Source organism: Archocentrus centrarchus, chromosome 5 (genome assembly GCF_007364275.1).
Source record: "Archocentrus centrarchus isolate MPI-CPG fArcCen1 chromosome 5, fArcCen1, whole genome shotgun sequence".
Taxonomy (NCBI): Eukaryota; Metazoa; Chordata; class Actinopteri; order Cichliformes; family Cichlidae; genus Archocentrus; species Archocentrus centrarchus.
The window spans coordinates 18,204,357-18,231,268 of NC_044350.1; the positions used below are offsets into that span (position 1 = coordinate 18,204,357).

At 42.2% G+C, this 26,912-nt stretch overlaps 3 protein-coding genes across 3 annotated transcripts in view; 1 reads left to right on the forward strand and 2 right to left on the reverse strand.

The window, feature by feature from the left end:
- ampd2a (adenosine monophosphate deaminase 2a) overlaps positions 1–313 on the reverse strand; it is a 32,517-nt gene extending 32,204 nt beyond the window's left edge. Inside the window, exon 1 of the mRNA XM_030728772.1 lies at positions 84–313. The gene's annotated coding sequence lies outside the window, so the exon portion shown is untranslated. The remainder of the gene's footprint in view (positions 1–83) is intronic.
- LOC115779887 (amphoterin-induced protein 1-like) lies at positions 6–26,861 on the forward strand. Its single transcript, XM_030728776.1, has 3 exons — positions 6–88; positions 24,697–24,910; positions 25,277–26,861. The coding sequence occupies exon 3, from the start codon at positions 25,345–25,347 to the stop codon at positions 26,848–26,850; it is 1,506 nt and encodes a 501-aa protein (XP_030584636.1). The 5' UTR covers positions 6–88; positions 24,697–24,910; positions 25,277–25,344; the 3' UTR covers positions 26,851–26,861.
- Positions 5,672–7,075, reverse strand: LOC115779888 (G-protein coupled receptor 61-like). The gene has a single exon (XM_030728777.1). The coding sequence runs from the start codon at positions 7,073–7,075 to the stop codon at positions 5,672–5,674; it is 1,404 nt and encodes a 467-aa protein (XP_030584637.1).
- Positions 26,862–26,912: the final 51 nt, after the last annotated feature.

Consider the following 26,912-nt stretch of genomic DNA (forward strand, 5'->3'; position numbering starts at 1 on the left):
TAAATAATGGGATAACCCATAAAAGAGAAAAGTAGTTATTTAACGTCAGTGACGGCAAATAGGTCCAGCTAGGAAAGACTTACCAGAGGTATTATTCAGTGTTTCCTCTACTCAGCTTTTGTTTCGAGGTTAATTCAGTTTACTCCAAAGAAGAACGAAGCATTGTTTTTAAAGGAGCCGCTGAGAGAGGGTACAAAGGTCCTGAAGTTCACAGTGAAGTAACGGTGTTTCCACGCGTGTTAAGATAAGGTTTGATAAGAGCTTATCTCCACCAACTGTATTTAAAATGAGGGAAATTTACTGGTGAATAACAGCCAAAAGGTGACCAGATGTTACAAAAACACTGTGGTGGGGGGGAAGTGCCTTTCTGATTTTTGCAGATCTTTTAAGAAACGTCATCAAAGTGTAAAAATGCAGCATTCACTGCGGACAGTATTAGTTTCATGTTTTGTTATCCAGGTGGAGCTCTTTTTAACCACTCACATCCAATGGCCACTTTTTTAGGTACACCTTGCTAATACCTACCAGCAGCAGCCTGAACCACTGATACAAAGCAGGATGGTTCCATGCTTTATGTGGCAGCAGAAATTGAGACTCATCAGACCAGACAGCATTTTTCCAAATTTCTGTTGTCTGATTTTGGTGTGAATTGTAGCCTCATTTTCCTGTTCTTAGCAGAAAGGAGTGGTACCCCGTGTGGTCTTCCGCTGCCCATCTGCTTCAAGGTTTGATGTGTTGTGCTTTCAGAGATGCTCTTCTACATTCCACTCCTTCAGAGTGATTTGAATTATGGTTGCCTTCCCATTAACTCAGAGAAGTCTGGCCATTCTCCTATAATGACTGGCATCAACAACACTTTTTCACCCGGAGAGCTGACACTCACAGGATATTTTCTCTTTTAAAATCATTTTTCTGTAACTACTAGATATAGTTGTGTGGAAAAATTCCAGTAGATCAGCAGTTTCTGAAATACTCAGAATAGCCTGTCTGGCACCAACAACCGTACCACATTCAAATCGACTTAAATCACCTTTCTTCTCCATTCTGATGCACAGTTTGAACTACAGCAGGTCATCATGGCCATATCTACATGTCTAAATGCTGTCATGTGATTGCTGATGAGATACACCAATTAAGCATAACATGATCACTGACTGATGAAGTTGATAACACTGATTATCTCTTCATCCTGGCACCTGTTAGTGGGTAGGATATATTATGGAACAAGTGTACACATTTTTTTCTTCAAAGTTGATGTGTTAGAAGCAGGAAAAATGGGTAAGTGTGAGCATGTGAGAGAGTTTGATAAGGGCCAAATTGTGATGGTTAGATGACTGGGTCAGAGCATCTCTAAAACTGCAGCTGTTGTGGGGTGATCTCGGTCTGCAGTGGTCAGTATGTATCAAAAGTGAGCCAAGGAAGGAACAGTGGTGAACCAGCAACAGGGTCATGGACAACCAAGGCTCACTGATGTGAGCATCAGAACTGGACCGCAGAGCAAGGGAAGAAGGTGGCCTAGTCTGATGAATCACATTTTCTTAAGCATCATGTGGGTGCATGTACATCACTTACCCAGAGAACATCAGGCACCAGGATGCACTATGGGAGCCGGTGGAGGCAGTGTGATGCTTTGGGCAATGTTCTGCTGGTAAACCTTGGGTCCTGCCATCCATGTTGATGTTACTTTGATATGTACCACCTATCTAAGCATTGTTGCAGACCATGTACACCCTTTCATGGAAGCGGTATTCCCTGATGGGTGCAGCCTCTTTCAGCAGGATAATGCATCCTGCCACAAAGCAAAAATGGATCAGGAATGATTTGAGGAGAACGACAATGAGTTTGAAGTGTTGACTTGGCTTCCAAATCCCCCATATTGCAATCCAATCGAGCATCTGTGAGATGTGCTGGACAAACAAGTCCGATCCATGGAGGCTCTATAGGACTTAAAGGATCTGTTGCTGACAACATGGTGCCAAATACCACAGCACACCTTCAGAGGTCTAGTGGAGTCCATGCCGTAATGGGTCAGGGCTGTTTTTGCAGCAAAAGAGGAACCAACACAATATTAGGCAGGTGGTCATAATATTATTTACACACTAGTGTTTAAAGTAGTTGTGAAATATAAAACCTAGTTTCCTAAAGTTTTACTGAAGGCTTGTTTAAGTTAATATGCTCTAGTTTAATAAGTAAGTCTGCAAAAGCAAATAGAAAGACTCCCCGACACCTTAAACAGGCTTAAAATAGGAAAACATCAGCATACTGTGCTGGGTGACTCAAGGTATTTAAGACTAAAGTCCAACATTTCAGAAACTGAAACCTTTGGCCTTTATTACCCACCAGATAAGATTTATAATAATTTAGTAGATCATGTTAAAGTGGTAATCTACAGTGTTCCATTCTGAGTGGGCTGATTTAATGACTTGCAACCGATTACCTAGGATGATGATTAATATCCTCCACTGTGTGCCTGTACCGAGCCACAGTACTTAGCCAAATCTTTCTTTCTTTAATATAACAAGAATATAACATTTTTGTTATGTTCTAACTGGATAGATTATAAGGTAAAGTAAGCCAAGATTTCACAGAAATAACTAATAAAGCCATTTTTAGAGGGTCATTCCGATTTACAATATGGCGTATTCACACAAGCATCTCTATAGATTATGATAACATAACAAAACCAAATGTCAGCTCTGATGTAGGGTAGAGAATATATTTTAAGAAGTCACAGACAGGGGTGTCATGTTGGATTCCCAATAGAGTAAGCTCCTCCTACCACCCACTACAGCCTAGAAAAATGTCTCTAGGTAATAATTGCCATGGGGATGGCAGAGCCTGCCGAAGCTGGGGGCGGTTTGACTGAGGTCCATCATAGAAGTGTGAGGCCTGTTGAGCAATCACACACAGCACTAAAGAGTAGCAGGATGTATTTGTTTAGACTTCATATCGCTGTTATTTTTATATATGTTATGTGTGTGTGTTTTTTCAATTCAGTTTAATTAAAGTTCAAAAATCTTTACTATCCGCTAAGGGCAATTTGTTCCACAGCCAGTAGTTAAAAAAACAAAACAAACAAGTATAACATGACAACATACATAAAATCACAACAAATCATTTAAAAACCTAATCGCTGCAGGGACAAAGGAGCCTCTCTTTTTATGTTTCTGTAATGGTTAATCCACCAGTATCAGCAAGCGCTTAATCAAAATGATGTTTTTAATGCTAAAATATAATTATTGTTGTTATCCATGATTTTTCTAATTAAATGTTTAAAAAAAAAAGCTGCATAAACCTTTTTTTTTTAAACTGTGCGAAAACATATTCCTCACATCATTACACTACCAACAGCAGCCTGAAACACTGATGAAGGACAGGATGGATCCATGCTTTTATGTGGCTTACAACAAATTCGAGACTCAAAGACAAGGGAACATTTTTTCCCATCTTCTAAATCTTCTAAATTGTAGCCTCAGTTTCCTGTTCTTATCTGACAGGAGTGGCACCTGGTGTGGTCTTCTGCTGCTGTAGCCCATCTGCTTCAAGGTTTGATGTGCTGTACAATCAGAGGTGCTCTTCTGCTTATCTTTGTTGTAGTGTATTTTTATTTGAGTTACTGCTACCTTCCTTTCAGCTCAAAACAGTCTGGCCATTCTCCTTTGACATCAACAACACATTTTCACCCAGAGAGCTGCTGAATGAAGTCACTTCAGTCAGCTTCCCCATTCTGATGCTCCATTTGAACTTCAGCAGGTCGTCTTGACCATGCCTGCCTGTCTAAATGCACTGAGTTGCTGCCTTTTGATTGACTGATTAGACATTAGAGTTGACATGTGGTTGAACAAGTGTACCTAATGAAGTGGCTGGCAAGTGTATATTGTGCTAATACTGATAATCTTGGCAGAAGCCTCACATTGCAGGTAAATTATGGGAATGCATCCAAAATATTTTACAAACATAGAAACTCTTTATTACAACAGAATCTCTTGCTTAAGCTTTAACCATGTTTTTTTTTTTTTTAACACATTCATGTCGTTGTTGTACAGTGGAAGTCATTCTTTATCTTCACCACAGCATAAAAAAACAATCTCTGAAGAAGTGAAAATCCTTACACAAACATTCAACATCATTCACAGTTTGGGATATTTAGACGTGATAAAAAAGAAGGTGTCACGTTGGCCTTGTCACTAAACAGCCTTTGAAAAAATATCTTAAAAACCCTGTTTCCACAATACATAAGAAAGACTCTTTATTTTAATCAGTCATTTTCACACATATCTATCTCTTGCAGTTTCCTATAAAATACCATTTCAACTCATAGTTAAGCTGAAAAACCAACTCTATTATTAAAACCTCAACAAGCAAATTCTGTCAGCTCTGTTCTTCTTACAACATTAAAGTGATGTGCAGGAGTCTTATTTGACATGGAGCTGTGCATGACAGGGAAATATTATTTCCTGCACTGAGGTACTTAAAAAAAAACAAAACAAAAAAACCTGAAGAGAATCAGGGTAGTAAAAAAAAACAAAAGAATCTGGATATATTCTCCTTAGATTCTCACAGCTGAAGAACAAGAAGAAGGCAGTTACTGCACCTGTCAAAATACATTGGCCTCCTTGTCATTGATTCATTTACAAATAATTAAAGTCATCATGTAAAAATGCTTGTGCTGAGTGACATACACAACCCAAACTTACACAGTTTTACTGAACATAACTTAGAGTTTAGTACATTAAACAATGTAAAGAAGGGAATCACAACTGAATTTGTGGCAGTGCATCAAGAGAATGCAGTTTTGTTTTGTTTTTTTAGATCCATTTCCAAATACATTGATAGATACACCACATGTCAGGAAGCAGGGTGAACCTAAAGATGAGTTACATCGTAAAGTGGATGTGTTTGAACAAGCACCAAGGAAAGTTTTTCTGTAAACAGCTTGTACCAAATCTATGAGCGGTCAGGCAACAATATGTACACATTTACTATCATCAGATTGGCTTAAAACTGCCATTGTCACTGACAAAACCCCAACTATTGTTCAACATAATGTTGTGTTTTTATTGCTTTCTTATTTAACATTACTTTTCTTGCAGTAATTTACGAAAGATTTAAAATATATGACAAGTGGTGCGTGGAACTGTTTAATCTTCATATTTGTATGCTAGAGGCAATTTATCTAATGGCAGGACATAACTGCACAATATTAAAGTAGTGATTTCAGAGGGAGCCAGTGCATTTGAGCAAGCGTTCCTTAATTCGAGATCAAAAGAAATTCTCTAAAAAATTTTCTCCCAAAACTTCATAGATTCAAACACCAAATGAATGTTTCTTTCATTTATCAAAAAAACTTAAATAACATAAATAGTAATTCAATGAGTCATTTACTGTACAGAGCTGAGCTGAAGGCCAAATTACAGCCTTTTTTAAAAAAAAAAATATAGCAGTAACGTCCCTGTTCACAAGCAACAGTTTGTAATACATCTGCATTTAACTGTACCACCATGACTGTTGACTGATGAGGCAAAGTGCAGTGATCCAAAGATACAATTATAAGTCTTTAAAATGGTCTTAGCTACCTGGTGGACAGCTTTCAAGAAAAATAGAGAAACGTGTTTTCCTGAAACACTGTATTTCTTGAAATTTATTTTCATAATATAGAGACATTAAAAAGTCAACTGTCTGTATATATATGGTTGTTTTTCGCCTGTTCAATCTCAATAAACTCTGAAGTCTCCTCCGCAATTTGTCCTGGGATACGGAAATCAATGGGAATGGGATGTGCGGGCTCAGCTGGCTGTGACTGAGCCACGGGGCAGCAGGCCTCACCCTTGGGGCTGGAAGTGCTATGAGAGTTTTGAGGATCCAAGTTGCAGCCAGTGCCCTGAAGAAACTGAAGGAAATTCTCCTCTATGGATCCTTCACGGCTGGGTAGTCTGTCCTCCACCTCAATTCCTGCTCGACGAAACAGGCAAGGCAGGTGCTTGCCCAGCTCCTCTCGGATCTGTCTGTTCAGACAGCCATAGAAGAAGGGATTGGACGTGAAGCAGAAGTAGCCAATCCAGGTGACCACTTCCTCCAGAGAGGCCAGTGTGGCCGGAGGGCTGGCAGCCAGTGCTGAATATAGGTGGAAAGTAAAGTAGGGCAGCCAGCAACAAAGAAACTGCCCACCTACTGCTGCCAACACTGCTGCAGCCTTTCCTCCTCCAAAAGGGCGTTGTGGAGTTCCTCTGCCTGTTCCAGTACCTGTCCCAGAGCTGGTAACCATTGTAGAGCGGCTGCTGAGTGACTCTGACCTCTGGCGACGAGGTGTGTCCATCCATGTGGGCAGTGGGCCGTGGTGCATTGCAGCTACCCGGGCCACTTTAAACATGTTGCAGTACACAACAAGAATCACCAGCAGTGGGCACAGAAAATACACCAGAGTGAAGAGGACCATGAAGGCCAAGCGGTTTGATCCTCCCCCTGTCCAGTGAAGTGAGCAGCGCCTATGACCCTGAGCAGGGGGAGATGGGACCGCACCTCCACCTCCTCCGTCAACCCCACTACTCTCCAGGAGAGGAGTTTTTCCACCCTGCAGTAACCAAGCGAGCAGCGGCAGAGCAGACATGGCCAGAGCTTTTACCCATATCCCCACAAGCACTGAAGCTACCAGGCCAATGGTCATCTTCACCTCATAGCGCATCGGATGTATGATGTAGTAATAACGCTCCACATTGATGACAGAGATAGAGAGGATGGCAGCACTGACTAGGCACACACTGAGAAAGAGGTAGCTCCTGCACAGGGCCTCCCCAAAGAAGGCGCGGCTTGAGAGCATGCCAAGGGGCATCAGCACCAGGGCTGCCAGAAGGTCCACCACACACAGGTGGAAGACAAAGGCAAACTTGTGGAGCTGCGGGGCCTTGGCAATGACCGCCATGACAGCCACATTACCCACCACAGCCAGCAGATCCATGAGCAGCATCGCCAGCAGGGCTAACGACTGGGACAGAGCCCAGCCTTCAGGCAGAGAGGAGGCAGACATGTTGGATGTAGGCTGTGGATGCGTGTGGGAGGAGTTCCACATTGGCTCCATTGAAGGGTGGGATGAGGCAGGCGGGCAGGATCAGTCACATGCCCATCACCCATCCTTCAAAGCCAGGGAAATGTGGTCAGAAAACAATGGCTTGAAAATGAGGTCAGACGCTCCCCTGTAGTCCAGAAGATGTTGCTGTGAAGTCAGGAGGTTTAGACTTTCTGATTCCTGTCCATTTAGACAGCCTTCTTGACTGCCAGCGGTCACAAACCCGCCCTAAAATAAGAAGAAGAGAGAGTAAGTAACCGTGAGTGCATGTGAGCCTGTGTGTGTAGTGTATCATAAGAGATCTCTAATTTGCAACTCTCAGTTATATGAACTAATCCTTCCAATCAGTTGCTCATGCTGAGTTTCCCTTTTTGCCCCGACTACCATCAAGATTAACTTACTTAGATGGAGTTTTATAAAAATCCTCTTTAGCTTCTGAAATCTCTGTTAAGACGATCTCACTGATAAGGTAATCCAAAGCCAGCCCTCAAACCAGTCAACTCTATTAGGTATTCATTATTCAAGGCATGGACATTTGGCACCTTTATAGCAACATGCTGTAGGAACTGAGTGATTAAAATGAATGAAAAATGAGAAGTCATCATGCAGTAGATTTAGGCCACATCTAAAAGCAAATAATAATGTCATATGGCATTATTTGGTTTTCAATGTTGACAATAATTATCACAATAACTACAAAATTAGATAACTTTTTTTAATTTATTTTTTTTATACTATGGTAAACAAGGTCAGCAATAAATCAGCAGCAAGAGGGCATAAATACTTTTCAAGCAAACATCCTGTCTATACATGAGCTAATTCACCTAAACCAGTACTAACACTGAATAGCTAAAAGGCCTTTTCCATCACATCTACACCTGCCATGAGAGCATTTACTTCAAATATATATGCATATTTTGAGTTTAACATGAATGTTTATGATTATCTTTTCTAGCAAAAAAACCAAAACACAGCCGTAGACTGTGGAAAGCCTGTATGAAGGTCTGTGATTTTACAGAGTGTGATGTCTGCCACTAAGGAAGCCCTGACCATTTAATATGAGTTAATTTAGCGCTTCAAATGGAAAACCTGAGGATATTCACAGTTTGAGGAGATTGTTAGCATGTTACCTGTGCACAGAAATAAACAGACACGGTTGACTGAAACCCATTTTGCCTGCTGGTATGAATTCACAGATGTAGTAAAAGCCCCGGGATGCTCTGTGTCCCATTTTCAGTGACAAGAATCCACGTTCAAGTAAAAACTGAGCTCTAACCTCTCTCATCACCTATGAATGACTGCCCACACTGAGCAGCGTCTGTATACCACACATAAGGGTACCCTCAATTCACTTTAACCCTCCTGCCTGGTTTGGCCATGCCTTGCCGCCTACTCATTTATATGTTAATTATTAATGTATTACATCCATTCTAATAAGCAAGGCTGTTATTCTATATATCAGTATGCAGTTAGATTAAATTTCCTGCAGTTAGTGCTGGATAACAAGCAGATTACAGGAAGCGTGAGAGAACAAGCGAGGAAAATGTGGTGAGTATCGGGGAGTATGATGGGAAGACAGAGAGAAAAAGGCAGAGAGCATAATATACCTGAATCAGAGCAGTTGTCTGCTGCTTTGGGGTCTGAGGATGGAATCCTGGTTTAGCTCCCACTGCTGAGGTACACAGTGGAAATCAATCACTGTACCTTAAAAAGAATGCTGCTGAGGTACTTCCCACTGTAAGAGCCTGTTTCTTACCCCATCCCTTGATCTGCCTTGTGCATCCTTCTCCCTAGTTGACAACAAGATGTGGCAGCAGAGGTTTTTTTCTGAAATGATGCTGATGTAAATGCTTGCAAAGACACCAGCTCACTCTCTGCCTTCCCCCTCCACTCACACACAGTGCAGAGATGGAGCAGGAGGCAGTGAGAAACAGGACCGGAGCTGCTGTCTCCACAGGGTCCTAATGCCCTTACTGTCATTTCAAACCGAGCATTCAAAAATGAAGGAATGCCATTGCAGCAGCATTATAAAAGTCTTTTAAACAGTGCGTGGCTTGGTGTGTCTCAGCTGCACTGCCACAAAAATTGGTAAAGATGGTCTTCAGAGAATAATAGCAATAGATTTGGCTGTCCCCTGACTTCGCAGTTGACACCACTAGTAGCTTAATTTAAAGGGTTGATCAAAGCTAAAACTTTATCATGTTCAGTGTTACTATATTCCAATGCAGCCATGGTCAAAAAATTGCCTTGCTAATGGTATGTGTTGCCCATATAATATACAGTACAAAGTCCAGTGGCTGATAATATGAATTTTTAGCTTGTTGTGCAACTTTATGATTAGTTAAGTATACCCTGACTGACCCACTGTAAAACTACAGTGCTGAGCCTGACTGTTTTAAATTCTACCTTCTATGGTGGACTTTAGAAGGGGGGAAATATTGCAAGTATTGCAAATTTTGTTGCCTACTATCAGTGATATAAAAAAAAAAATCTCTGTCCATCTCTGTCTCTGTTTATCTCTGTCTAAAAATATTTTTTGGTGTGTAGTGGAAATTACATCCTTATACAGCTGCTAGCTTGGAAAAGATGACCTCCAAGTGACCTGTTAAGATTCATAAATCCTTGCATGCGCTCCTTCCTCTCATATCCAATCCTTTATCTCTTGCACCTCTACCAGTTTTACCAGTTTATTTATTGTTGTCAGCCCCTAATGTTTCAGTTTGTAATTTTACAGATTAAAACGCCCTCCAGTCTAAGATTTGCTGAGACAGTGAGGCATTGATTAGGCCAGGCCTCAGCCTCTATCCATCCCAGCTCCTCAAACTGGGACTCCTGTTGCCACGGTGATCTTTTTCACATAGAGTCCATCCTCACTGCTCTGTCTGCGGAGGACAATGAAATCCGGGCTATTGTGGATAAGGCTACTCTACTGAAGGAGTGGGCATAAAGCTGTTGAGTCCTGGGGTGTTTTTCATTTGCATTTGTAAGGTCTCCCATGATTACACACATAAGATTTGCATTTCATGGAAATGGTGTCTTCTTTGACCATTAAAAAGCATGTTTTAATTTGCAGCACCTCTCATGCATTTATAGATTAAACTAGTTCACTAATAGTCCTATTATGATAATGCCACTGGTTTATTCGCTGTGAGAATTGAGGTTTTCTGGTTTGGTAAACCTGTCTTCCACATCAGTGTATTTATTGCCCTGTGATGAGGAATAGATGCAGAGGATTGGCGAGAGTGGCGCGGTGTCAGACACTTCTGATTGGCATTTTTCACCATTTCACCAAGAAACCGCTGTTGACAGATTCATGGCGGCATATTGATATCTACAGTAAGAATTTGGCATTATTTACAGCCCGGTACTCATCACAAAGCCATTCTGATTTCAGGATGTGTAAAAAGGTGTTTTTGTCCACAGCCTCACAACTCAAATACATACATCATATATCACAGTAACATTATTTTCTGTGAGTTACACAACTGAATACAAGTTAACCATCATCTGCTTCTTCCGGCCAATACTTAAAAAAAAAAAACCCAATAAAACTAAGCAGCGTTACAGGACATAAGGACACATGATCAGTTTTGGTGGAGGGATTTCATAGACGACACTTACTACTGTTGTCATGGTGAAGCTGTATCAAGATGCCTGGTAGCACTGAGGAAGGATGCGAAACATACACATGCTTGTGTAACACGCAGCACTTCTCAAACACTACACATGAGGGAATCAACATTGCAGGTATGCACTGTGGTTTTGTGCACTGTGTGAGTGGAACTGTCTGCTTGCATCTGTATTCAGGCATGTTCACCTGAGCGTGTGTGCGTGTGCGTGTGCGTGTGCGTGCGTGTGTGTGTGTGTGTGCGCGCGCGTGCGCATGTGTGAGAGACAGAGAGAGTGTGCATATCAGGTGTTGACTCGCGACAAAAATAGCAGTCTTGCTCGGCCGGCAGCACCAATCACTGCCACCACAAATACAATGGTTTCCATGGCAACCTTGAAAAATAGACTCCACATTCGCACTCAGAAATAGCAAAGGCCGCTTGCAATAACCCCAGAGAGCCCCTACTGCCAATAATAACTACCCATAGATATGGATGCGCAAATAACAGCAGCACTCAGAAATAAAAAAGAAAAATCCTTCCATTACATTTACCAAAACATAATTACCGCAGCCTACACAAACAATCAACTCAAATTCAAATTCACTTTTTCTATGGGTGCACCAAGGCAGGGGCAAACATTAACCAGCACTGTGTTCAGTCGAGCTGCACAACACCTGACTAAAGGATGCAGAGTCTTTACAGATGTCTAACAAGCATCTGTCTTGTCACATTTTCAGGTAGCTTGTAAAAGTCTAAATGTCGTGGACTGATGCAGAAAAAGACTTCAGTGGTGAATGTTGCCTTGGAGACTCTTGGGGAGGAAGGTTTATATCAGAGCACACAGTCAAACATATTAGGATGCAGAGTTGGTTTTTTTTGTTTTGTTTTTTTGGGCGGAGGGGGGGGGGGTGTTGGCTGCACCCCTGGGAGCTAAACAGTGAACGTTTCCACTAAATTTAGTAACTATTGAATTACTATCAGGCAGGTTCTGGAGCTGCTGTAATGCAGAGACATATATCGACCAATTTTGCAACGTGCAGTATGTTTTTAATATGATGAAGATGTGTTTTCCTCTGTTATGATTTTACTGTAACTCTTTTGTAGGAGTGTTCAGAAAGTTTAGCATAAACACCTACATGTGCCTCTGGTGGTGGAAAGTTTAGTGATTATATTTATTTTGCCATTGAACACTATGCATCTTTGTAACCATGAACACTTGTAACCAGTGCATTTAATGCACACACATTCCCTACTTTACTGGTAAAACAGATAAATAATCATTTTCTTTATTGATATTTTTAATATGTTGCACAATCAGTACTCACATTTGTATATCGCTGTGTGTGGGTGTGTTTACTAAATGTAAGATAATTTGCCCTGCATAAAGGAAAGCAAGGCCACAATCATTTTTCATTTATACTGTGACTAGTACATGGTTGAGTTTACTGTTTTATTCTACTTTATACTTCTACCTCACTACTTTCAGATGGAACTATTGTGAGTTTTTAAATATCCAGTATTTTTCAAAGTTACTTTTACACACAAAATTAACAGTTTATGAAATATATTTTTCCAGGTTAAATAAGACAGAAACAAGTCAGTAGGATCACACAGTTGCTGCAGATTTGTCAGCTTCATATCCTTGATGGGAATCTCCTGTTCCACCACAACCCAAAGGTGCTCTATTGGATTGAGATCTGGTGACTGTGGAGACCATTTGAGTACAGTGAACTCATTGCCATGTTCAAGAAACCAGTGTGAGATGATTTGAGCTTTCTGACACTGTGCATTATTCTGATGGGTGCACTGCGGTCATAAAGGGATGGACATGGTCAGCAACAATACTCAAGTAAGCAGTGCAGTTTAAACATGCTCAATTACTAAGGGGTCCAAAGTGTGTCAAAAGAACACCATTACACCACCAGCAGCAGCTTGAACCATTGATAGAAGGGAGGGTGGATCTAAATTCTTCCCAAATTTTGACTCAACCTCCAAATGTTGCAGCAATCAGGACTCATTAGTCCAGGTAACATTGTTCTAATCGTCTTTTGTCTGGTATCGGTGAGCCTGTGTGAAATGTGGCCTCAGTTTCCTGTTCTTAGTTGACAGGGCTTCTGCTGCTGTAGCCCATCTGCTTCGAGCTTTGATGTGTTGTGTATTCAGAGGTGCTCTTCTGCATGCGTTTAACAAGTAGCTGTTTGAGTTACTGTTGCCTCCTTTAGCTCAAAGCAGTCTGGCCATTCTCCTCTGACATCAACAGTGCCTTTTCACCCAGAGAACTGCAGCTCACTGGATATTTCCTCTTTTTCAGACCACTCTCTGTAAATCCCAGAGATGGTTGTGTGGGAAAATCCCAGTAGATCAGCAGTTTCTGAAATACTGCACCACATTCAGAGTCACTCAAATCAGGTATACCTAATGAAGTGTAGCAAGTATTCAAAATTAGCCCTTTCCACAGTAGCAACAAAATTAAATGCTGCTCGGAATACCTTCACTCCAATGGACCAGTGTTTGCCTAAGAATTAGTTTTATTGATACTTATTTTACATGAGTAATATTTTGGATGCAGGATTATTTTTTCAATGTGGTATCGTGACTTTACTTTGAGTAAGGGCTGTTCATTTTGTTAAAGTAATTTAATGAACTATCAAAATCAAAGTTGAGCCAATAGAATTGTATGAAGTGATGTTGCTTTATTGGTGGCAATGAATGTAAAAAAGGAAAAATGAAGTGCATTAATTTCTCCATTCACGTGGATCTTTGTCAGGCTTTTGTAAGACGCAGGCTGAGTTATTTGTGTAGCTGGTGAGTGGAGCTGAAAAGTTATGCAGACAAGCACATGCGCTTCATTGAGCAGGCCCCTGAACATGCTGCTTATACCAGATGGTGGCAGTATGTCCACTGTATTGTGCATTGTATTACAGTAGCTCCCTGCTGCACTCGGTGTAAAGAGTGTACAGTAATATCTCCAAAAAGGACACTTTTTTTTTTAAGTGAGAGGCACATTTCTATTTTAATAAGCATCTGTGATAGATCTCTAAAAATACTACAACACCTTGGATCTTGAGGAAATTCAATACTTAAAAATACACAAACAATACAGACAAAGGAGCACATATTCAAATAGACAAACAGGACAGGCATTTACCGGTAGTTATTTTTACAATAATTTTACTGTAGGTTTCACTTCGTCACCCTCTTAAAATAATGGCCTAAGTCATTTTTTAAAGGATATCAACATTAACCACCAAACAAAACCACAACAGCTTCTATGCATCTTGGCATCTACTGGAAGGATGATTCTTCCAGAGGAATTCAGTCATTTGGTGTTTTAATGATGGCAGAGGGGATGGCTGCCTAACACAAAGGGTCAAAATCTTAAACAGGTTGGGATTAACATGACGTTTGTGTTCATCAAACCTATCAGTGACCCCCTGGAGTCCTGTTGACAGAGGTACTGTTTTCCTGAAGAGGACAACTCCCACTAAGATAGAACAACTTCATCACAGGATAAAGAGGATCACACAGAACAACTGACAGTGTACTGATGTGCCGTGATCCTTCACTTTAAAGTAAACACAGTTTGAACATAACATCCCCCCACAGCATAACAGAGCCCCAGATTTCCTTCACTGTAGGATTCAAGATTTTCCCTTTAATTTGTCTCTGCTTGTTCGGAACCTGTACTTGACACAGATAACGTTATCTCTGGTGGTTCTATTCTTTGTCAGGCTTTGAAGGACTTTTAAGTGTTTGATCAATCAGACAAACACAGTTACCATGGATTCATTAGTAAGGAAAATAATTATCAGTGATTTGTTAAGAAGATTTTTAAGTGTCTGACTGAAATCTATACTATCTATACTAAAACTACACCACAAGCACAAACCTATCCCCAAGCCTATCCCACGTGATGATAGGGGCAGAGGCGGGACACACCCTGGACACCACAGGGCAAACACAGAGCGGAGGAAGAAAATGCAATGTGTGCATTCACACCAATGGACAATTTACCTAACACTGACCCATGGCAGGACAACCAGAAATCAGAGCAACCACAGAAAATGCACACAGGTGTTACATTCCCATAACACAGGTACAGTGAGAACATGCAGACTTTGTCACACAGGCTCCAGCTGACCAGGAGGTTCAAACTCAGAATCTTCTAGCTGTTGAGATTTTAACTATAAAATACACATTTCAAACAGCTTTGAGCAGGAGTCACTGAGGTTGCAGGACACAGACTATCTACATGGATGGATATGATTGTCAGTGTGCAATATTTTTGTTGCATTTAAATCTAGTTTCAGTCTCAATATTTGTGAATAATACAGTAGATCATCTCCAAAGCAGCCCATGTGCTTCTGCTGAACATGCCAAACTTTAACTCCTTAACCTTAATTAGGAGTTTTGGCACCACAATAAAGATGATCACTGGAATAGATTCTGGGTTTTTTGCACTGATTTCAGACTTAACTAGAATACCCAGAGGCTACAGCATAACAGCAGCTGGATTCGGGCCAGAAAGTAAGGAAGCACATAAAGCATGATGACATGTGTGTAAATTACTGGAAATGCACACTATCATTAACTTTGTATCCAAATTCAATAAGGAAGACCTGTTCCCTCACATTCAGTTCATTTGTTTGAGCAAATATTTTATTGACCTCTTATTGAAAGATTGGACACCTTTATGGCACCGTTGAAAGCACAAGCTATTTTCCATAGTGGGATAAAAGGAAAAGGTGAAAGGGCAAAGGAAGGAGAGGTTATGCATTTATTTGCTTACTTATTTATTTATTAGAATTTACTCTTAATTTAATCTGTATGCATTATGTATTGCTTTTATCATTCATTACTAATGAATGATTGGCATATTGCATACATCAACATTATTAAGTGAATTATTTTATTTAGTATGACTCGAGACACTGTAGTACTTGACAGTCAGATCAAGATCCCATGATTCTTCAGCAGGTAAATCTAATTGATTTATTTAACATGGAAACAAGAATTCTAGTCATAGCTGCCGGGCCTTGATGGCATGACTAATCTGCATGAGCATTTCTGTGTGTAGCGTTGTTGCCAGTTCTGTAGTTTGTTGAGAAACATGCTACAATTGGTTTCAATTTCAGTTTAGTCCAGTTACACTCCGATGCAACATCACTGTGTGACTACACTGTGCACTGACATCCTGCCCTGAGTTCTTGTCACAGTTTAAAATTTTTGATCAAAGATTTGTAGGTCACCATCAAGTGTCGCACGTCAAGCCTTTTGATCCCAACTGATGTCACAACTTCTCATCTTTATTCACTTTCCTCCTTTTTGGCACTGCTACCTGTCAGTGTTTCCGAGCATGCACAGTGACGCTGACAGATGGCAGACCTTGCATAATTTTTGAGTTTGTGTCTCCAACTTTTTGTTTTTAATCACACAAAATTCAATCAAATCTAAATCTCACGCTCATGTTTTCATGTTTTGATGCTGTTTTGTGCGCATCTCCCTAACCGGTAGACTGTGTTTTTTCTCTGCAGCACTATGGCGCAGTGATTAGTGCTGTCATGAATATTTACAGCATGAATATTCTTTGTTTGAATCTCCTGTGCGTGTGTGTGGTACTTTAGCTTTCTCCCAAAGTCCAAACACATGCACATTAGGTTAACTGGTGATTCTAAATTGGATCTGGATGTGAAACATCACCCAACTTTTGGAAGCAGTTTCAATTTTAAAAACAACAACAACAGCAAAAAACATCCTTACAAGATTATGTCTCAAATCAAAAGATTATGTCAACATGAGTTGAGTTGATGACTGCCCCTCCCTGAGCCTGGTTCTGTCTGAGGTTTCTTCCAGCATATTGACTCATCATGAGTTGGAAACTGCAAGTTTAATTAATAGCATCAGTGATGGCACAGTTCCCTTTAAGCTATTCAAGTCAGCTAGCACAAGTAATGCAAAAACCACAGCGTTAAGCGCAGCCTTTATTATCAGTTACACCTGAGGTTTACCTGTGAAATCACAGTCTTGAAAATGACTGCAATGACCTCATCAGAATAGAGGACGGTTTTCAGTACCAGTTTGTCAAAGTGTTTCTTTGCATGCATGTTACAGTAGAACAAAGCTTCCTTGAGCAGTGCATCTTTGGAAGGTTTTGTGTGCCTGCTATTTTTCCTGCTTTATTTGCGCCTGCCTGATGCTAGATGTAACACATGGAGTGCTGTGCTCTGAACTTCCCATATTGATTCCTCATATGCTACTGTATGCGCATCATGTCCAGAGCTGCTGCAGTTCACCCACACAAGTGGACTGTCCTTCACCAGAGTATTGGACAACCTAGGAAAAAGGGATTCATTACTAAAGGCATCATAGCACTGAATGAGCTCTCACAAGTCAAGTTACCTTAAAGTGAAGAAGAAAATAAACCATTTCTGATGACCAACACCCTTTGCTTTAGGAACAATACAGTAGTGTGCAAAAGTCTTGAGCCCCAATTTATCTATATTTTGGTGGAAAAATGGGGAATGGGTGCAGTGATTTATTGAAACATGTGCAAACATACATAGAAATGCACTATATAAGACAAAACCAGAGATTGTACAATTCTAGCAAGCTTGAATGTCAATATTTGGTCTGCCTACATTTATTAATCAGCACAGCCTTAGCTCTCTTAGGCATCTTTCTTACAATTTCTTTAATTAGTCTTCAAGAATAGTTCTCCAGGCTTCTTGAAGGACATTTGAAATTTTTTGGATGCTGCTTTCTGTTCTGTCCTCTGTCAAAATGATCCCAGACGGCTTCAATAATGTTGAGGTCTGGGCTTTGGGAGGCCAATCCATGACTGATAGTGTTCCATTGTGTGTTTTTCTATCCTGGCATTCTTTTACTGCATCGGCAGTGTGTTTGGGATCATTGTCATGCTGGAAAATTTTGCTTTCCAGATGGTAGTCTCTGGAGCTTGAAAAAGGCGACTGGACTTCTTTTTGTTTCTTGAAGACGTTTCACCTCTCATCCGAAAGGCTTCTTCAGTTCTCAACCAAATGGTGGAGAGACCCAGGTATTTAAACCCCTGTGGGCGTAGTCCCCTGGAGGTGGTTATGACCCTCTATTGATCATGTGCTTGAACACATGTGCCCAGGTGTGAAGGGGGCGTGGGTCATATTTAATCAGTGGTTTCAGTTGAAACCAACTTAGGACTCCGCTCCATTGTTTCCTGTGGCCTATTGAGGTCACTGGAACAAAGGTGTGAATGGGGGTTGAGACGTCTGGGAAGGGAGCTCAGGACAGCACTGTAAGCGGGGGAAAGTTGGTGACGTAATCCACCTCCTCTGTTCAATGATGGTTGTTCACAGTGGACATAGATGGCTTCTTTCACTCCTCTTTCAAACCATCTGTTTTCCCTGTCCAAAATGTGGACATTGGCATCCTCAAAAGAGTGCCCTTTTTCCTTCAGATGCAGATGTACTGCTGAATCTTGTCCTGTCGAAGTGGCTCTTCTATGTTGTGCCATTCGTTTGTGAAGAGGCTGTTTGGTTTCACCAATGTAGAGGTCCGAGCACTCTTCACTGCACTGAACAGCATACACTACATCGCTGATCTTGTGTTTGGCGGGTTTGTCCTTGGGATGAACCAGTTTTTGTCTTAGGGTGTGACTTGGTTTGAAGTATACTGAGATGTCATGCTTGGAGAAAATTCTTCTGAGTTTCTCTGACAAGCCTGACACATATGGGATGACAATGTTGTTCCTCTTGTCCTTCCCATTCTCTGTAGTTTGTGTTTGGCCTTCATTCCTGTGCATCTTAGCTGATTTGATGAAGGCCCAGTTGGGGTAACCGCATGTTTTGAGGGCTTTCTTAATGTGTGTGTGTTCCTTATGCTTCCCTTCTGCCTTAGAGGGAACACTTTCCGCACAGTGTTGTAGGGTCCTGATCACCCCAAGTTTGTGTTCCAGAGGGTGGTGGGAGTCAAAGAGGAGATACTGGTCTGTGTGTGTGGGCTTCCGGTAAACTTCAATGTTGAGGCTTCCATCTTCCTCGATAAGCACCGCACAGTCCAGGAATGGTAACTTGTTATCTCTGGTGTCCTCCCTGGTAAAACGTATGTATTTATCCACTGAGTTAATGTGACGAGTGAAGGCTTCTACTTCTTGGGTTTTGATTTTGACCCAGGTGTCATCTACATATCTGTACCAGTGGCTAGGTGCCATCCCTTTGAAAGAACCAAGAGCTTTACTTTCCACTTCCTCCATGTAAAGGTTGGCTACAATGGGAGACACTGGGGAGCCCATGGCACATCCATGCTTCTGTCTGTAGAATCCATCATTGTATTTAAAATATGTTGTGGTAAGGCAGAGATCTAAAAGTGCACAAATCTGATCTGGGGTGAAGCTGGTTCTGTTCAGTAAGGAATCGTCTTCCTGTAGTCGTCTTCTGACGGTCTCCACTGCCTCAGTTGTGGGTATGCAAGTGAAAAGTGAAACCACATCAAAGGACACCATGGTTTCATCTGGATCCAGTACAAGATTCTGGACCTTGTTAGTAAAATCTGTAGAGTTTTCAATGTGGTGGGGTGTGATGCCAACAAGCGGTGATAAGATGGTGGCGAGGTGTTTGGAAATGTTGTAGGTGACCGAGTTTATACTGCTGATAATGGGTCGAAGTGGGACTCCTTCTTTGTGGATCTTTGGGAGTCCATAAATGCATGGAGTGGCTTCTCCAGGGTACAGGCGGTAGTAAGTGGGGCGGTCAATGGCTTTTTCCTTTTCAAGTTGTTGCAGGCAGCAAACAACTTTTTTCTTGTAGTTGCTTGTGGGATCACGTCTCAAGACCTCATAAGTATTGTTGTCACTGAGGAGTGTAGTAATTTTGTTGTGGTAATCCGATGAATTCAGCACAACCGTGCACCTCCCCTTGTCGGCTGGCAGTATGGTGATGTTTTGATCCTTGCTTAGGGCTGTGATGGCCTTCTTCTCCTGAATGGTGAGGTTGGATGGAGGAAGTCTTGCACTGGAGAGGGTGGCTGAAACTTTCATCCTGATCTGTTCTGCTACAGGATGAGAAAGTTTGTTATTTCTTATAGCGGTTTCTGTTGCTGTGATGAGGTCTACTATAGGAAGCTGTTGTGGGGCTATGGCAAAGTTGAGTCCTTTGGCTAGCACATTTTCTTCTGGTTTGGTGAGGACCCTGTCTGATAGGTTCTTCACCCACTTTCCTTGGTTTCCATTGCTTATCGTGTCGTCCTGTTTGTTAACAGATGAATGGTATGCCTTGGTTTGCAGAGTTTGAAATTTACGTAGTTGTCTTTCCTTGCCTTTGATGTGTTGTGCGAGCTGGGCTTTGTCCACAAATGTAGAAACTTCTTCTGCGATGGTGTGAGGTAAGAGTGATGAGAGTTTCTGCTGAGTCTGGTGGATTTTGTTCTGGAGTGCATCTATGGTGAAATGGACCTGTCTTATCCTTTCACTTAAAAGGTGGTTCTGTGCTCTCCATAGAATTTGGTCAGCTCTATGTCCTTTTACTGTGGACCCAAGGTGCAAACTCTTGGGAACCAGTCTGGACTGTCTGCATCTCAAGTTGAAACGAAGGTGGTTCCTGTAGTCCGCTAGCTTTCTTGAGTCCCTTTCATACTCCCGCACCAATTGAAGGGTGTTCCTCCCAAAGTGCAAGGCAATATGTCTGTGTAGATTCTCAGTTATCCAGGTCATAGTAGTCTCTGGAGCTTGAAAAAGGCGACTGGACTTCTTTTTGTTTCTTGAAGACGTTTCACCTCTCATCCGAAAGGCTTCTTCAGTTCTCAACCAAATGGTGGAGAGACCCAGGTATTTAAACCCCTGTGGGCGTAGTCCCCTGGAGGTGGTTATGACCCTCTATTGATCATGTGCTTGAACACATGTGCCCAGGTGTGAAGGGGGCGTGGGTCATATTTAATCAGTGGTTTCAGTTGAAACCAACTTAGGACTCCGCTCCATTGTTTCCTGTGGCCTATTGAGGTCACTGGAACAAAGGTGTGAATGGGGGTTGAGACGTCTGGGAAGGGAGCTCAGGACAGCACTGTAAGCGGGGGAATTCTCCAATGATGGATTCTACAGACAGAAGCATGGATGTGCCATGGGCTCCCCAGTGTCTCCCATTGTAGCCAACCTTTACATGGAGGAAGTGGAAAGTAAAGCTCTTGGTTCTTTCAAAGGGATGGCACCTAGCCACTGGTACAGATATGTAGATGACACCTGGGTCAAAATCAAAACCCAAGAAGTAGAAGCCTTCACTCGTCACATTAACTCAGTGGATAAATACATACGTTTTACCAGGGAGGACACCAGAGATAACAAGTTACCATTCCTGGACTGTGCGGTGCTTATCGAGGAAGATGGAAGCCTCAACATTGAAGTTTACCGGAAGCCCACACACACAGACCAGTATCTCCTCTTTGACTCCCACCACCCTCTGGAACACAAACTTGGGGTGATCAGGACCCTACAACACCGTGCGGAAAGTGTTCCCTCTAAGGCAGAAGGGAAGCATAAGGAACACACACACATTAAGAAAGCCCTCAAAACATGCGGTTACCCCAACTGGGCCTTCATCAAATCAGCTAAGATGCACAGGAATGAAGGCCAAACACAAACTACAGAGAATGGGAAGGACAAGAGGAACAACATTGTCATCCCATATGTGTCAGGCTTGTCAGAGAAACTCAGAAGAATTTTCTCCAAGCATGACATCTCAGTATACTTCAAACCAAGTCACACCCTAAGACAAAAACTGGTTCATCCCAAGGACAAACCCGCCAAACACAAGATCAGCGATGTAGTGTATGCTGTTCAGTGCAGTGAAGAGTGCTCGGACCTCTACATTGGTGAAACCAAACAGCCTCTTCACAAACGAATGGCACAACATAGAAGAGCCACTTCGACAGGACAAGATTCAGCAGTACATCTGCATCTGAAGGAAAAAGGGCACTCTTTTGAGGATGCCAATGTCCACATTTTGGACAGGGAAAACAGATGGTTTGAAAGAGGAGTGAAAGAAGCCATCTATGTCCACTGTGAACAACCATCATTGAACAGAGGAGGTGGATTACGTCACCAACTTTCCCCCGCTTACAGTGCTGTCCTGAGCTCCCTTCCCAGACGTCTCAACCCCCATTCACACCTTTGTTCCAGTGACCTCAATAGGCCACAGGAAACAATGGAGCGGAGTCCTAAGTTGGTTTCAACTGAAACCACTGATTAAATATGACCCACGCCCCCTTCACACCTGGGCACATGTGTTCAAGCACATGATCAATAGAGGGTCATAACCACCTCCAGGGGACTACGCCCACAGGGGTTTAAATACCTGGGTCTCTCCACCATTTGGTTGAGAACTGAAGAAGCCTTTCGGATGAGAGGTGAAACGTCTTCAAGAAACAAAAAGAAGTCCAGTCGCCTTTTTCAAGCTCCAGAGACTACTATGACCTGGATAACTGAGAATCTACACAGACATATTTCCAGATGGTACTGCATGGTGGATCAAAATCTGATGGCATTTTTTTATGTTCAAAAGATTTCCAACACCACTGACTGGGGTTTGTAGCCCCAAACCATGACAGAGTCTCCACCGTGTTTCACAGATGGTTATGGACGCTCACTCTTGTGAGTCTCTCCTGACTTCCTCCATATATATAGATGACAGTTTGAACCAAAAAAATGTTAAACTTGGAATCATTGCTCCATTATGACTTACAACAAATACAATTTCTGCTACTTTACAGAAATGTGGTTGATATTACCTACTTCACTGATGATGACCAGTGAAAATATTCAATCACAGTTTTGTTACAAAATGTGAAGCCATTGTTTTTATTACATATGATCCATTCGTGCTCATTGCATTTCAGCTTCTCAATTTGCATATTTCTTTTAACATTTCTTTTAATGACCAGTTGGCATGGATGCAAAGTAATTGTCATTATGCAGTAGGACACATTTTAGCTGTCAGCGAACAGCCTCCACTCATCTGCATCATGCTCGCGACCCATTGCACCCAAAAGACCTTCAGCATCAGCACAATAGACAGTCATCATTCATTTCAAAGAATGGAATAAGATCCTTCTCACAGTGCCTTTAAAAAAAGAGCATTTGGTTCCTGGAGCCAGGAGGTTTTCACACCCAAGCAACTCTGCCACTTCCTTTGGCAGATCCAAATCTCCAGATCAGTAAGTAATTTAACTCTGGCTGAGTGAATAACTGGGGGACAGATGAGCTAGTCCTCATCATTGGAATATTGTGTATCTGGAGACAAAACATCATCAGACTCTCTCTTTCTCATGAACTAATCTAATCAAAATGGGAGGTGGTATTTCATTTGAATGTGGTACAGGTCTCAATGCTGCTGGTAGGTTAAGGTAACTGATAGATGATTTTGTTTTGGAACTGTATCCAGAAAAGCTGACTGAACAGAGGTAGCAGTCATCAAAGTGATTCTGTGACTCCCTCCATACCAGAACCCAAGCTCTTCCTTCTTCGCCCAAACTCCCGGCCCCGCCCCCTACTTCCGGTCAGCGAATTGATGTAAAAAAAAAAAAAAAAGCGTATAATTTGGCCCTTTAAGTTGCTTTTTTGGCATTTCACCTTAAGCGAAATGTTAGAAAAGTAACTTAAAGGGCCAAATTGTATGTTATTTTTGACATAAATTCGCGGACCGGAAGTAAGGGCGGGGCTGGAAGCGGCCCGCGGGCCGGGAGTTTGGGCACCCCTGCGCTTAGTCCATGCTCGGAGGTTTTTGGCACACACCCGGAAAACTGAATGAAGTGCCCATGGCTTGTCTCGGTTGCCCAATTTCACACCAAAATAAGCAAAATATGCCTTTTTCACAAAATCTGTTATGTTTTCTTGTTGTTTAGATGTAGTGAAACATCCACAGATGTAGCAAAAAACATCTGATCATGTTTACAATTGCCACTTGTGAAAAAGGGTCAGATGCATCTCTTGGTTCCTGTGTCAGGTCAATGGTGGATTTTCTTAAAGATATGCCTTTCAGATACTGTGTATCTCCTGTAGATACTTTTCGGGGGGGGGGGGGCGGGGTTGATGTCAAAAGGGAAAGGGAGGTCTTTTTCCATGGGGTGGAGAGCAGCTGAAAAAATAAGAGGAAGTAGTAACCAAGGAGTATAAGATACAGAGTAGCGGTCAAAAACATTCCATTCGTTTACAATAAAATGAACCCAGGGCATTAAAAAAACAACAAAATCTAAAATCTGACTGTGCTGACCTCCCATCTCATATCAGGTGACTGAGCAGGTGTTGATCATTTCCTTGATTAGGAAGGTGCAGTAAGAAGTGATAACTTTACAAATAAAAGCATGCATGCAGCATCCTTTTTTTATATATAGCAAAAGAATACTATATAAAAACAGGCAACTATATAAACAAACTAATAAAAAAAAAAAACAGAATAAAATGTGACATTTTTTTGTCCTCCTCTTGTTCAGTTTCCCCAAAATTTTTAAGGACGCGCTGCACACTATGCCTGCGATACACTAAGTTTTCAGTTAAAAAAAAAAGCACCGAAATATTTCATGCCTGTCAGCCACCGTACAAATAATAAATAAATCCCCTTAAAAATGGTCAGCTATAAAAACTGGCCTGAAAACAAGTGACAAAGCAGCCAATGTCAAAAGAAAAACTTTGAAAACTATTACACAAGTCCAAATTTCAAAATTTTCAAGCAAGTCTGACTTCTTGAATCAACCTTGATAAAGATGCTGAAATGTTAATGCTTTCATATCTTAGCTGTCATCTTACTAGGCTGTCAGTGCACCTGCTCAGAGTGTAGTCCTCCGGCGATCAGGCTGGGTGCTTGTTTTGTTTTTCTTTTTACACTTCAGTTTTGTATCTTTGAATCAGCTAGTGACTGTAAGTGAGAGAGACAGACAGCAAGAGAAGAAATGTGACACACACACACACACACACACACACACACACTGCCGTTTGCACCCCTCACATCAGATCAGCTATCAGATGGTTCCATTTCCTTTTCTCACCAGTGAGGATTGCAGACGGGGCTCTTCCGGTCATTTTGAGCCGGACCGTAAAGTGCGCTCGCCTGTAGCTCACGTTACGGTGGCTGACTGCTGCGGCTTCGCTGATCGCCGATGATAAAGATGAAGAGGACGCATCCGTCCTGATCCTCTCCGAGACTGGACTGCTAAGGACTTCTCCTTCGGATCTTTAGAAACCGGGAGGAAAAAAAAAAACGAGGTAAAACAGTATCGCGTCCTTTTGGTGGGACAAATGTGAGATGCTTTGATAATGGGATATCAGGGAAACGACTAAAACAGACATTTAGTTATATTTTAGGCTATTCAGACTGTTTTTATTATTAATTTGACACACTGATTAATTACCCTGGTTTATTGTTCATTGTGTGCTATGATATGACGTAATACTAAAAACATTTTTGCCGACAACCAGCAACTTTTTGATCATCCAGCTTCTCAAATGCACCACGCCTCTCTGCATTAGAGCATGGGTTGCTTTAATACCATTAAACTCTGCATCATTATCATCTCATGTTATGTACTGACAGCAGATTTATTGATCACATGGCACAATGTGTCATTACAGATTCATGATTCTCCACTGTGAAAATTAAGTGAACATCCAGCGTCCCTGCAGTGTACAGTCCTGGCACGATGGTGGGCTCCATCAGCTTTTCTTGGCCTGCTCCCGTTGCAGTGTTAGGAAGACGGAGCTGCTTTATTCTGCATCTGACTTTACTGTTACCAGCAATGAGAGCCAGTGGGCAGTTAATTCGAAGCCCCCTGGATTGTCAGAAGACTTGTTTGTGCACCAGCAACATCATCAGCTGCTCCATGAAGACTCTAACAAATGTTCCCAACCTGCTTCCAAAAAATACAGCCGTTCTGGACCTCAGCTTCAACTCCATCACCAGACTGCATGCTGAGTGGACCAGCATCAGTCTCAACAGACTGCAAAGCCTGCTACTCAGCAATAACAACCTCACGTTCCTCTCTTCTGAGGCATTCGTGAATGTGAGAAAGCTTCGCTACCTGGACCTCTCCTCTAATGGCCTCCGCCTGCTGGAGGAATACATCTTTGAGCCACTGGAGCAACTGGAGGTGCTGCTGCTTTATAACAACCACATCTCTGAAATAGATCGCTCTGCCTTCTCTGGTCTCAGCTGCCTGCAGAGGCTCTATCTGAGCCACAACCAGATCACACGCATCCCCTTAGAGCTGGTGAAGGAGCGAGGCAGGCTGGAAAGCCTTAGACTACTAGATGTTTCTTCCAACCGAATTAAAACTCTGCCCCTGGATGAGATTCGGGTCCTGCCTGCCAGGATTAAGAATGGTGTGTACTTTCACAACAACCCTCTGACCTGCAGCTGTGAGTTGTATGAACTGGTGGCACACTGGGAACTCAGAGAGCTCAGCCCTTCCACTGACTTCAAGAGCAGCCACACATGTATGATACCAGGCCAGCAGAAGGAAAAAATGGCCATACTGGATCTGACCAGGAAGTATCTGAACTGCAGCGAGGTCAAATTTTTTAAAAAAGAAGCCTATCTGGACCAGTTCCTGGTACTGGACTGTGACACCAGACAGGAGAAGATGGTGACGAGATGGGCGCTGCCAGGAAACATGACACAGGCTCCAGAAAACCACACCAGCACCCTTCGGATTGGGCCCCTGAAGTTAGAAGATTCAGGGGTCTACACCTGCTATGCTACAAGTGATTCGTTCAATGAGACACTGCATGTAACTGTGGTGGTGTTTAATGCCACCATGAACAGTGGTCTGGAGAATCTTAAAACAGCCTATACCACCCTTGTAGCATGTCTGGTCAGTCTCATTATGGTGCTCATCTATCTCTTTCTCACACCCTGTCGCTGCGCTTGTTGTCCAGGTCAGAACATGGACAAAAATGACACCAAAGAGAGCCTCCACTCCTCAACTGTCAGTCTCTCTCAAGCACATGAGGAGAGAGGGCAAGAGAGAGTAGGAAGTGGAGGTTTCCTCTACAGACACGCAGTCTTCCTGGAACCTAAAGATCAGCTGGAGCAGAATGGGAGGCTCAATCCTATAAGTGAGGAAGATGAGGAGTGGCACGGGGGCAACAGGGGCAGAACGAGGTCTGATGTCAGCTCTGTGTGCTCCAATTCTCCTATGGTGGTGTAATGTCAGACAGTGATCGCTGCTGCTTCTTCGTATGCTCAGGATGTGAGCAAAATATCAAATGT

Bases quoted from the DNA above. Each gene is read 5' to 3' on its own strand.
- LOC115779887 (XM_030728776.1), top strand. From the start codon at position 25,345: ATGGTGGGCTCCATCAGCTTTTCTTGGCCTGCTCCCGTTGCAGTGTTA.
- LOC115779888 (XM_030728777.1), bottom strand. From the start codon at position 7,075: ATGGAGCCAATGTGGAACTCCTCCCACACGCATCCACAGCCTACATCC.